This window comes from Dromiciops gliroides, chromosome 3 (genome assembly GCF_019393635.1).
Source record: "Dromiciops gliroides isolate mDroGli1 chromosome 3, mDroGli1.pri, whole genome shotgun sequence".
Classification (NCBI taxonomy): Eukaryota; Metazoa; Chordata; class Mammalia; order Microbiotheria; family Microbiotheriidae; genus Dromiciops; species Dromiciops gliroides.
Genome location: NC_057863.1, coordinates 79,401,574 through 79,415,152, shown reverse-complemented (window position 1 = coordinate 79,415,152; position 13,579 = coordinate 79,401,574). Strand labels below are relative to the sequence as shown.

Here is a 13,579-nt window from a genome sequence, read left to right as displayed (position 1 = left end):
TGAGGAAGAGAGTTGAAAGGGCCTCTGCTTTCTTTTCATTGCTGATGATGTGCCTGGAGACTTCATTTATCAAAAGAAGGGGAGCTATAGAAGAGTGAGAGACTTTATTTTTAAACTTGATATTTATTTTTTATTCTGTACACAGCCTGCATCATAAAAATACTGTAATCTCAAAGAAAAATAGGTACTTTTTTTGCCTCATTCATTCCTCAGGTTGGGAAGAAATTTTTTAATGGGACAACAATGTGTTTAGCCATTCCTCAATCAATGGGTTTCAACTTTGTTTCTAGTTATTTGTCATATAAAAAAGTACAAAGATGTTTCCCCCATTCACCTGCTTCACAGGGGACTTTTTCAGGGAAAGAGAACCCTAGTCCATGTGATATAAATTCAGAGTGGCAACTACACTTCTCTGAAGGCCAGCAAAGACTTTAATTGGTTATATGGTTTGTTTATTGATTATGAGTGTTACACTGATCCCTTGGGATCATTGATGTAAGAAAACAATGATGGGGTAATAGATGACAGCACAAAGAATGAGAAGAAAAAATGGCAAATGTTCGAATTACTAACCAGTTCCAACATTGAATCCCTTATTTCACACAACACAGGAGCAAGGAACAAAGAAAAATGCTCTATTTCAAATGATAAAAATAGATAGACAGACAGACAGATAGAGCATTCACTAAGCACATACTATGTGCCAGGTCCTGTGCTAAGCACTGGGTATACAAATACTAGCAAATGAATGAATGAATGAATGAGTAAAATAGTCCTACCCATAAGAAGCTACTACTAGGTGACAATATATAAAAGAAGGCTGGAACTCAATACTTTCAAAGTATGCTGTTGGGAGTTTGAAATATATAAAAACCCTCTTTTATGCTAGAATAATAGAAGAAAGAAATAAGTCAACACAGATATTCTTTAACCTCTCTGTACAGTAAGAAAAAATGTCTTCCCTTTTGTTTTAACCAAGATCTTTTTTTATTCTTTCTACTTTGGGCTTTGACATTTCAGGGCTTTTAACTCTGGTCCTCTGGCTTTTCTGGGTTGTTTTTTGTTTGTTTCTTTCTTTGAGTAGGTGTTTACCCGGAAGCTTGAGGAAGTAGGACGCGTCTTGTTTCTCATATCCCTCACCCAGAAAATCCCCATCGCCCACAAGCAATCCCATGTTTCAATGCTTCAAGAGGATCTCCTGCGCCTTCCTTCCTTCCCTCGTAGTGCTATTGATGCTGAGTTCTCCCTCTTCAGTGATCCTCAAGGTACAGGGGAGGCCACTGTATCCTCTTTTTTTTTGCCTCCCACCCTCTTACTTGATCTTAACGGGCATCTTTATTATGGGCAGCTCATTGTCTGTTCAGGTATATATGGTTCATGAGGTTATTCTATAGAGGAGAAAAGCTGTGTGATACAGTAAAAGGGCAGCAAGGTGATGCAGAAGACTCATCTTCCTGAGTTCAAATCTGGCCTCAGACACTTCCTAGCTGTGTGACCCTGGGCAAGTCATTTAACATTGTTTCCCTCAGTTTTGTCATTTGTAAAATGAGCTGGAGAAGGAAATGGCAAACCACTTCAATGTCTTTGCTAAGAAAACCCCAAGTAGGGTCACAAAGAGTTGGATACAACTAAAAAACTGAACAACAATAATAGTAGAAGAAGCCAGGACCTTGGATTCAGGTGATACAAATTTGAATTTTGGTTCCATCACTAATTAACTAGATATTAGAAGTGTCTACAGCAAATCAATTCACCTCTCTCTGTACCTGTTTCCTCATCTGTAAAATGGAGACAATATTGTTTGCACTATCTACTTCATAGACATGATGTGAGGAAGATAGTTTGCAAGTCTAAATATAAATTTTTTTTTGGTCCAAACCTGTGATTTCATTTATGTCTGTACCAATAGAAACTGGCAACTGCTCTGAAATTGTAGTCTTAGAATCACCTGTAGCCCTGAGAGGTGCATAAGCAATGCATAAGCACTATATGTCAGAGGTGGAATTTGAACTCAGGTCTTCCTCACTCCAAGGCTGGCTGGCTTCCTATCCTCTAAAGAGCCCCAGAGAGGTCAATTGTTAGTGCCTTCTCAAGCTGACTGCTAGCACAATGTTATTCTGTCTCTATTGCCCTCAACAGCTGGGAAGGAGCTATTTGGTCTTGATACTCTTCAGAAGAGCCTGTGGATTAAGCTTCTGGAGGAGATGTTCCTGGGGATGCCCAGTGAATTTCCCTGGGGAGATGAAATCATGCTTTTTCTTAACGTGTTTAATGGAGCCCTGATCTTACATCCAGAAGACAGTGCCTTGCTCAGACAGTATGCAGCCACTGTCATCAACACGGCTGTGCACTTCAACCATCTTTTCTCTCTCAGTGGATACCAGTGGATTCTCCCTACTATGCTGCAAGTGAGTCTGAATTCTCTCATTCTTCCCTTTTCAGTTTCAGTAGAGGAAAATATCTTTATTTGATGTTCAAGCAAGAACTTTATTCAAGGCTTTCAATTGAATGACTTTGTTCTCTTGGAGAACTAGGGGAACAATAAGAACCTATATCAATAGAACATGGGCAGCTAAGTGGCACAGTGGATAAAGCACCAGCCCTGCATTCAAGAGAACTTGAGTTCAAATCTGGCCTCAGACACTTGACACCTACTAGCTGTGTGACCCTGGGCAAGTCACTTAACCCTCATTGCCCCACAAATAAACATATATATGTGTGTGTGTATATATATATATATATATATATATATATATATATAGAGAGAGAGAGAGAGAGAGAGAGAGAGAGAGAGAGAGAGAGAGAGAGAGGGAGAGAACAGAAAAAAACAAAGGAAAAATACAAATAAATACTAAGTAGTCAAATACATGTTAGTTTGAATGGGAGGGCACTAGTAGTTGTGGGATAAAGAAAGGTTTCCTTGGTTTCTTCTAATTGGATTTCCCCAAGTCTTAGGTGTGTTTTCCCTTTTCTCTTGATAGAACAACTTACACTCTATGTTTTTGTTTCCCATCTTTAATAAGAAATTATTATTATAATTCTAGGCAGCTAGGTAGTACAGTAGGGTAAGAGTGTTAGCCTCAAAGTATTAAGATAGTACAAGTATTTATTATTCCTATTTTATAAATAAGGGAAAGGGAGTAAAATGAGCTAGAGAAGGAAAGGGCAAACCACTATAGTATTTTGTTCTGTTTTGTTTTGTGGGCTAATGAGGGTTAAGTGACTTGCCAGGGTCACACAGCTAGTAAGTGTCAAGTGTCTGAGACTGGATTTGAACTCAGGTCCTCCCAAATGCAGGGCTGGTGCTTTATCCACTGTGCCACCTAGCTGCCCCCAAATCTAGTGTTCTTTATACTTGAGACTGTAATTTATTATATGCAATTATTATTTTTGTCCTTTTACTTTACTCAGGTGTATGCTGATTATGAAAGCAACCCACAGCTGCGTCAAGCCATTGAATTTGCCTGTCATCAGTTCTACATTCTTCATCGAAAGCCGTTTGTGCTACAATTGTTTGCTAGCGTGGCACCTCTCCTAGAGTTTCCCGTGAGTAAAGTCTCTCCTTTTCTTTGATCTACTGGACAAGAATAATTGAGCAATTCCTTTCTGTTTCATCCAGACAAACATCCCACATGATCAGCTGAGGCTGGCTTCTTTTGTCCCCCACTGGGTTCCAGAAGGTCAGTTTCTCTTATTTAGTTCTGTATTTTGTAAATGAGAAAAATAACCGTAAGAGTGTGTTTCAAAGGCCAAACACTCTGACCCAACTTAAACAAACATCAGCTATTATAAAGCAGGGAATGGTCAAAAAGTAAGGATGTTTCTGATTATCCACATTTCCAAAGAAACTTAACTGGTGATATAATCATAACAATGAAGATGCTGAAAGGGCTGAGAAGCTGCCTTTCCCCACAAACCCACGAACTTTTTGTCCAGCAGAGAACAGCATTCAAGAACATCACAAGTCTAGAGTATGAGTTTATTTGCAAGGCACCGTGGTAGACAGTGACCAAAATCTATGTACAATATCTCATAGAACAACAAAAAATTAAGGGAAAAAATGAGTCTATAGGTGGCTTAGAAGGAGACTCAGTAAAACTAAGCTATCCCAAGAGCATTTTATAGATGAAACCAGAATCAGGACAAATAGATCAGATATAGAACAGATCTGCTAATATATCTTCATAGAGATTTATCTCCTCAGAAATTATGTGAAGCCACCACATTTAGTTTGTACAACCTCAGTACTTAATGAACTGTGTGAAGTAATGCCATTTTAGAACATGAAAAAGGAGAAGAGCAGCTGGATATGACCAAATATACATAGAATAAATATGTTCTTGAGGTAACATAATTTTAAAGTCACTCTGGGATCAGTTTTAAAGATATCTCAAAGAGAGAAAGATCCCAAAGAATGGAAAAGTTGAAAAGTCGTATTTTCTGCCCTCCCCCACCCCTAACAAAAAGAAGACCAAGAAAACACCAATAACTACCTACTCATATCCCTATAAAGTCTTATGAGAAAAGTCTATACATGTACTGAAGAATCTTTGATGAAACATGAGATTAATAATCATAGCTAATATTCATATATGCTTACTATATGCCAGGTACTATACTAAGTGCTTTATAATTAATTATCATCTCACTTGATCTTCACATCAATGCTACAAGGTAGGTGTTACTATTACCCTCTTTTACAGGCAAGGAAAGTGAGGCAAACAGCAGTTAAATGACTTGCCCAGAGTCACACAGCTAGTAAGTGACTGAGTCCAGATTTGATCTTAGGCCTTCCTGACTTCAGGCACAGGGTTCTATCTACTGCATTATCTGTATGTCCCATATAATCAGTCTTTGTATATAAATTTCTACAGCAGACCACAACTTTATGGTGGGACAACTAGCAAAGGTGTAAAGAATACAAAATCCCTCTGTGTCTACTGTTGATGTTTCTAAAAGAATTAAAAGGTCTCTTCAAACCAGAGATCTGCCACGAACATTGTAAAGTTACAAAAGACTCATTGATGGACATTACCAAAGAGATAACTTAGTTCAAGGATCCTCTGAGTATTGACGTCAAGTGAGGCACAAAACGAGGAGATGTCCACTCACTGAAGGTTGAGATGATGGAGATTGTCTGAAGTCGAGTCAGAAAAAAAGGATCCCCTTTTAATGGTTCTGCTCTCATAATGATTTTAGTCATAAATCACATTGTAAGGCTTTCATCAAATCCTCAAATACTACAAAACCTCCTCAATGTAATCCATTGCACTGCAAAAGAAATTGGTCTAAATATCCACAAGTATAAACAAAGTAGATTTTAAAATGCATATTGCTCAGATTTCTCTGGGAGACTGGTAAGTTTGTCACTACACACACACACGTACACATGCACATTTGTATGTGTATGTATGTATACACACAAGAACATATAATGTGTGTGTGTAAAATCTCTTAGGGGCAACTAGGTGGTACAGCGGATAGAGTGCTTGGCTGGGAAGACCTGAGTTCAAACTTGGCCTCAAACATTTACTATCTGTGTGGCCCTGGACAATCATTAACCCTATTTGCCTCAGTTTCCTCATCTAGAAAATGAGTTGAAGATGGAAATGGCAAACCATTCCAGCATCTTTGCCAAGAAAATCCAAAAAAGGGGTCACAGAGAGTCAGACACAGCTGAAACAACTGAAAAACAACAAATATATCTTATTTGCTACAGATGTCCACAAAGTGTGTCCAGCATTTAGGAGGAAGATCAGATTAGGTCACATCTGGAAAACAGCACCCTACTTTCAGTGATTGCTACTAATCACTGCTTGCCACCCAAAAAGACCGTTTCACCACCAATATTTTTTTTACCAATATTTTCTTAATGGTATTGCATGGATATGGCTCATTTAACACCATAAGCTTGAGAGAATCAAAATCATATGTGACTCAGAGGACATATTGTGGGTCTAAGTCAACCAAAGCATTCTTTACCAACATTTCCTTGCACCACAAAAATGGCAATAATAGGCACTATCTAGGACATATATAACCAAAAAGGGAAACAGGTCTTTTCAATGTAGTGAATATGAAAGAAGACATGTAGGGAGTCCAAGTGCCATACTGGGAACCCAAAACTTTAAAAGAATCAGAATAAGGCCTCTGGCATGTTGTGTGGATCTTTTACGAGCAGATTATTCCAAGACATGGACAAGAACTCATACTCAAGTATGAGAAGAGGTAGGGGCAATCTTTATGAAAATGCATCTTCATTAAAGTGTTATGGGAGGGGCAGCTAGGTGGCGAAGTGGATAGAGCACCGGCTCTGGAGTCAGGAGTACCTGAGTTCAAATCCGGCCTCAGACACTTAACACTTACTAGCTGTGTGACCCTGGGCAAGTCACTTAACCCCAATTGCCTCACTAAAAAAACAAAAAAACAAAGTGTTATGGGAGAGTAAGTAGATCTATTTTTATATAGCCTTCAAATTGCAGATATGGAGCTTCATTCAGACATTCTTTGACATAAAAGACAATATTGAAGGGTGGATTATCCCACAGTAGTTGGTATAGATTTATTTTCTCTGAATTAAGTTTCAGTTTTCTACAATTATAGAGATCCCTTTTTCTCTTACATTCTTCATATAATTCCCTAAGACCAGAGAGGTAAGGTTACCTATTGTTATGAAGTCTCCCTATGAAGATATATAATTCTTCCTCATAGTAACTATTCAGGTAGAGTTTTGCGTTCAACTGATTTCTTTAAAAGAAAGGACAAGACACTTTTTGGAGTGACAAAAAATTGGAAACAAAGTAGATCTCCATTATTTGAAGAATGACTAATAAAACTGTGCTATATGATTGCAATGGACTATGACTACACTGTAAGAAATAATGAATATGAAGAAAACAGAGAAACGTGAGAAAATATGCATGAACTGGTGCAAACAGAAGCCAATAAAACCTGGAAAACAATTCACACAATGACCACAATAATATGAATGAAAAGAACAATAAAGAAAATAAGTACTAAATGCTGTGAAATCATAATGACTTTTAATGACCAAGTTGGTTGCCAAAGAAGAGATGTAAGGATAGGCCTCCTTCCTTCTTTGCAGAGGTGGGAGGCTCTGGGTATAGAACATTACATATAATGCTGGATCTTGTTAATGTGCTGGTTAGTTTTGCTAAACTGCTTCTTTTTCTTTTTCTCTTGTTTTTTCTTTGTTATAAGGGATAATGCCCTATCTCTGAGAAGATGAGGAACGAGATCTATTCACTATCCCCTGACACTGAGGAAGCTTCAGTTTCATGCAGATACATGTAGTCATCCCCTCACCCCTTCTAATTCTGCATAGTTCTTGTCCATGTCTTTCAATACTCTGCTCATACAAGATCCATGTAACATGCCAAAGGCCATGTTCTGTTTCTTTTTAAAATTTTGGGTTTCCATTCCCCAATTGAGAAATGATCAAAGGATATGAACAGGCAGTTCTCAGATGAAGAAATTAAAGCTATCTATAAACATATGAAAAATGTTCTCAATCACTACTGATTAAAGAAATGCAAATTAAAACTACTCTGAGGTACTACCTCACATCTATCCAATTGGCTAATATGACAAAAAAGGGGATAAATGTTGGGGGAGATGTGGGAAAACAGGGACACTGATGCATTGTTGATAAAGTTGTGAACTGATCCAACCATTCTGGAGAGCAATTTGGAACCATGCCCAAAAGGCTATAAAACTGTATACCCTTTGACTCAGCAATACAACTAATAGATCTATATCCAAAAGAGATCACAGAAAACAAAAAATGACCCACATGTACAAAAATATTTATAACTGCTCTTTTTGTCATGGCAAAGAATAGGAAATTGAGGGGATGCCCATCAACTGGGGAATGGCTAAACAACTTGTGGTGTATGAATGTAATGGAATTTTACTGTGCTGTAAGAAATGATAAGCAGTGACAGCTAGGTGGCGCAGTGGATAGAGCACCAGCCTTGGAGTCAGGAGTACCTGAGTTCAAATCCGACCTCAGACACTTAACACTTACTAGCTGTGTGACCCTGGGCAAGTCACTTAACCCCAATTGCCTCACTAAAAGAAAGAAAAAAGAAAAGAAATGAAATGATAAGCAGGTGGATTTCAGAAAAACCTGGAAAGACTTACATGAATTGATATTGAGTGAAATGACTAGAACCAAGAGAACACTGTATACAGTATCAACAACATTGTGTGATGAACAACTGTGATAGACTTAGCTCTTCTCAACAATACAATGATCCAAGACAATGCCAAAAGACTCATGAAGAAAAGTGCTGTCCACATACAGAAAAAAGAACTGCAGTCTGTATGCAGATTGAAGCATACTATTTTCACTTTTGTTGTTGCTTTTTTGGTTGTTTATGTTGTTTCTTCTTTCTTGTGTTTTTTCCTTTTGTTCTGACTCTTCTCTTATAACATGACTAATGTGAAAATATGTTTAACATGATTATAATGTATAACCTATATTAAATTGCTAGCTGGCCTCAGAAGAGAGAAGAGAGGGTGGGAGAAAAATTTGGAACTCAAAATCTTACAAAAGTGAATGTTTAAAACTATCTTTACATGTAATTTGAAAAAAATTAATTAAAAAAAGAAAGTAGAGGAGAAGTCTCTAACATTGACCTTTTTTTTTTTTTTTAGTGAGGCAATTGGGGTTAAGTGACTTGCCCAGGGTCACACAAAACATTGACCTTTTTTTAAAAATCATCTGCCAATTTTCAAGGTGCAAAATCAGACCTCAGATCTGTTTTAATTTGCATTTCATCTACTATTAGTAATTTGAAACATGTTTTCATATGGTCATCTGTAGTATGCAATTCTTACCTTGAAAATTATTCACTTTGACAACTTAATTATTGGAAATGGATCTTGATGGTACATATTTGTAACAATTACCTATCTAGCATGGATATCAAATTTGTGTCAGTGATATTTGATACAAATATTCTCTGCCATTTTCTCTTATTTCATTTTCATTAATGTTATTTGTATAAATGTTTAGTAATTTAAGATAACAGAAATTGAGGTTTCCAGTATGGCACTCAGGCTCCCTACACGTCTTCTTTCATGTTTACTATTGAAAAGGCCTATTTTGGAGCAGCTAGGTGGCACAGTGGATAAAGCACCAGCCCTGGATTCAGGAGGATCTGAGTTCAAATCCAGCCTCAGACACTTGACACTTACTAGCTGTGTGACCCTGGGCAAGTCACTTAACCCCAATTCCCTCACCAAAAAAATAAAAAAAGAAGAAAGAAAAGAAAAGGCCTGTTTCCTTTTCTATTCATATCTGTCATAGATAATGCCTTTTATTGACTTTTTTGTGCAAGTCAGTGTTGGTAAAGAATGCTTTAATTGACTCAGACCCACAATGTGTCCTCTGAGTCACATATAATTTTGATTATTTCAAGCTTACAGTGTTCTATGATCCATGGCCCTGCAACACCATTAAGAAAATATTGGTGTTGGGGGCAGCTAGGTGGCGCAGTGGATAAAGCACCGGACCTGGATTCAGGAGGATCTGAGTTCAAATGTGACCTTAGACACTTGACACTTCCTATTTATGTGACCCTGGGCAAGTCACTTAACCCTCATTATCCTACAAAAACAAAAAACAACAACAAAAAACAAGTGATATGTTTACCTAGGGAGGATAACAATAGCAACAAAACTGGGCAACAGTACACTCTGATAGAAGAGAGAGACGGGAAGTAAAAAAATGCCGAGCAAGTGAAAATTTAGGGGGCAGCTAGGTGGCGCACTGGATAGAGAAATGGCCCTGGAGTCAGGAGGACATGAGTTCAAATTTGACCTCAGACACTTAACACTTACTAGCTATGTGACCCTAGGCAAGTCACTTAACCCCAATTGCCTCACCAATAAATAAATAAACAAACAAATAGATGAATGAATAAATAAATAAATAAATAAAATAAGAACATATTGGTGTTGAAATAGTTTTTTGGGGGCAGCAAGCAGTGAAAGTAGTGTGCTGTTTCCCAAAATGTTACCTAGAATTAATTCTTTTTAAGAGAAGTAAAGAAAAAGAAAGGCAATAGCTCCTAAGCTATCTTGCTGCTTTATTTCATATAGAAATGGGTAAGCAAACATATGTGGTTGTTTCTTTTTTATTTGACATTTGAATCTTGATTAGACTGTGCAAACAGATACTTCAATATAAAGGTGGAAATCCATGGTTTAATAAAAAATTTTAAAAAGCTTTTGTCATTTACACAGGATGCTGCCAATAACGGGCCTAGTAAGGGTGTATCAGCACAGTGCCTGTTTGACTTGCTGCAGTCTCTGGAGGGAGAAACCACTGATATATTGGACATCTTGGAGCTGGTAAAAGCAGAAAAGCCTCTGAAATCATTAGGTAAAAAACAACTCTCTTTGAAATTCTTTTTTACCCACAGCACTCATTTATTTATTTTTTTAATTTAGATTTGAGCATCGAGACAGCAGGAGACATAGGGGCCAATAATGTGAATTGGATAGGAACGTCCCGCCTCTCCTTTATTCTCTTGAATCCCAAGAAGCAGGACCTCTAGAAAGTCAATATAGCCTGCGCCATGAAAAATGGTCTATCAACTATGCAATGCAGATTGGTAGGCAATACTCCCGTCCATAGAAAACAAAGATCCCACTGGACAATACTTTGTTTCTTTGTCTTCTCAACCATCTTCAAATGTTTGTTCCAAGGGAATATCCCTAAAAAAGTGTCTTTGTTATTGTCACAGAGTACAATATGCCATCTAGTATAAGGGAGGATTCTTAACTTCGGTTTCATGAGATTTTTTTAATATTTTGATGCCCATATTCGACATAATTAGTTTCCTGTGTAATTACATGTATTTTCTGCTTTTAAAAAATGATAATCTGGGGCAGCTAGGTGGCGCAGTGGATAGAGCACCGGCCCTGGAGTCAGGAGTACCTGAGTTCAAATCCGGCCTCAGGGCTGTGTGACCCTGGGCAAGTCACTTAACCCCAATTGCCTCACTTAAAAAAAAATGACAATCTGAGAATGGGGTCCATAGGCTTTGCCAGAGGGATCCATGACACAAAAAAGTGTTAAGAACTCCAGGTTTAAGAACATCGTCCACAGTAGCAGCAATGTTATTAACTATGAATGACTTAGCTTTTCTCAGAAATACAATGATCGAAGACAGTGCCAAAGGACTCATGATGAAAAATGCTATCCACATCCAGAGAAAGAACTGATAGAGTCTGAATGATGATTGAAGCATACTGTTTTTCACTTTATTTTTTTTTAGTTTTTTTTCCATTTGATCTGTTTCTTCTTTCACAATATGACATATGAAAATATGTTTTACATGACTGCACATATATAACCTATATCAAATTGCTTGCTCTCTTTGGGGGTGAAGAATGAGGAAGGGAGGAAATTTAGAACTCAAAATTTTTCAAAATTGAATGTTTAAAACTGTCATTACGGGGCAGCTAGGTGGCACAGTGGATAGAGCGTCGGCCCTGGAGTCAGGAGTACCTGAGTTCGAATCCGACCTCAGACACTTAACACTTACCAGCTGTGTGACCCTGGGCAAGTCACTTAACCCCAATTGCCTCACTAAAAAAAAAACAAAAAAAAAACTGTCATTACATGTAATTGGAAAAAAATAAAATATGGTTAAAAAAAGAAGATCTGGTTCAGAGGAAGGCAGTTATTTACATAATTAAAAGACAAATCATCTTTTCTTCTTATCCTTAGACTTAGAGAGCTATCTGGGAATAGTAAATAGACTGCTGTTCATGGAGTCAGGAAGACCTGGAATTAAGACTTGCCTGCAGCACTTATATCATGTGACAATAGGAAAGTCATTTAATTTCCCAGTGTGGTAGGCACCTCTCTAAGACTGTAAGTTACAGATGAGTTGCCAATTTGCACTGGTTCAGAGAATTTTCACACCAGAATTTCCTACACTGATGAAATAATAAGTACAGATCCTGCCAGACCTTAGACTTGCAGAATGCACAACAGTGTCATCTTCCACTTCAAATGTACTAGGTAAATAATTAAAAATAAAAGAGTATCTTATCTAGAGAATTATCAGACAGGTAGAGTGAAGGAATGAAGGAAAATATTCTTGTAAGGACTAAGACCTAAAAGGGAGGGGGCAATGAAATATATTGAAACAGTTCAATCCTCAGTTAGGAAAAGAAACCTGCAAAAAAAGAAAGAAAGAAAGAAAGAAAGAAAGAAAGAAAGAAAGAAAGAAAGAAAGAAAGAAAGAAAGAAAGAAAGAAAGAAAGAAAGAAAGAAAGAAAGAAAGAAAGAAAGAAAGAAAGAAAGAAAAAGGGGCAACTAGATGGTGCAGTGGTTAAATCACCAGCCCTGGATTCAGGAGTACCTGAGTTCAAATCTGGCCTCAGACACTTGACACTTACTAGCTGTGTGACCCTGGGCAAGTCACTTAACCCTCATTGCCCCAAGAAAGAAAGCAAGGAAGGAAGGAAGGAAGGAAGGAAGGAAGGAAGGAAGGAAGGAAGGAAGGAAGGAAGGAAGGAAGGAAGGAAGGAAGGAAGGAAGGAAGGAAGGAAGGAAGGAAGAAAACAAACCCTTCTTTATCACCTGCAGAATTCACTGAGCTGGGTTCCTTCAACTTTTGCCCCTTCAGATTTTTGCTATGGGAATGAGGATCTGACTTTCTCTATCAGTGAAGCCATCAAACTCTGTGTCACTGTGGTGGCTTATGCTCCAGAATCATTTCGAAGGTAACTGTTCATCATTATTTCTTTGTCATTGTTCAGTATGTGTTTTGTGCCTGGTGCTAAGGTCACCTGAGGAAGTTGGGGAAGGAGAGAGAAATGATGTAGGAGGCATGATGCTTAACAAATGGAGTGAATAAGTCAAAGTTATATTTGGGAATAACAGAAGTCATCACTTTTGGATGGCATAGTCATGGTACCCTCACATTTAGACTCTACTGACTCAAAATCTGGCATGCTATATACTGAGGGAATTTTTAAAAAAACCAAAAAACCTAATGTCAATTAGGTGAATTATCAGAGATTCTAGCAAAATGTCATTAATTTGAATGCCCCTAATTTGAAATTTGGTATAATTTAAAGGGTCTGAGTGAAGTTCTTTCATATAGCACAAATTACTAATATAATTAAGATTGCTTTAATTTTAAAAGATCTCTAAGATCAAGGCAATTGTTTGAATGAATCAATTATGCCAGCCTAGTTTGAGTTATTACATATGCTTTAAGGAAATGGAGCTACATTACGCTTTTTATAGATTATGAAGGGATGCTTCAATCAGAAATTATTTTTGTTCCAAAACCAAAAGGTAGTACATTCGTTAAGGAAAGCATTTGCCTTTGAGTATCATCTTGAACTCTGAGCTTCCTTTTTCACATTTTCCAGCTCTATGGCCTACTATTCTCCTCACAAACCCCTACTAAACTTGCTCCTCACATTTATCCCTTTGTTCTCTTCATCAGTCCTTCAACTCCATTTTCATTTAATTTGCTTCTCTGCCCAGCCTTCACACATATCGTGATGAATCGCTCTAATTTTT

General features: G+C 37.6%; 1 protein-coding gene across 8 annotated transcripts in view; it reads left to right on the top strand.

The window, feature by feature from the left end:
* Positions 1-13,579, top strand: part of UNC80 (unc-80 homolog, NALCN channel complex subunit) — a 259,417-nt gene that overhangs the window by 190,984 nt on the left and 54,854 nt on the right. For all 8 annotated transcript variants that reach the window (XM_043991060.1, XM_043991061.1, XM_043991059.1 and 5 more), the window contains 5 exons: positions 1,085-1,265; positions 2,140-2,408; positions 3,412-3,546; positions 10,273-10,411; positions 12,672-12,768. In XM_043991060.1, coding sequence (XP_043846995.1) covers positions 1,085-1,265; positions 2,140-2,408; positions 3,412-3,546; positions 10,273-10,411; positions 12,672-12,768 — 821 coding nt within the window. The remainder of the gene's footprint in view (positions 1-1,084; positions 1,266-2,139; positions 2,409-3,411; positions 3,547-10,272; positions 10,412-12,671; positions 12,769-13,579) is intronic.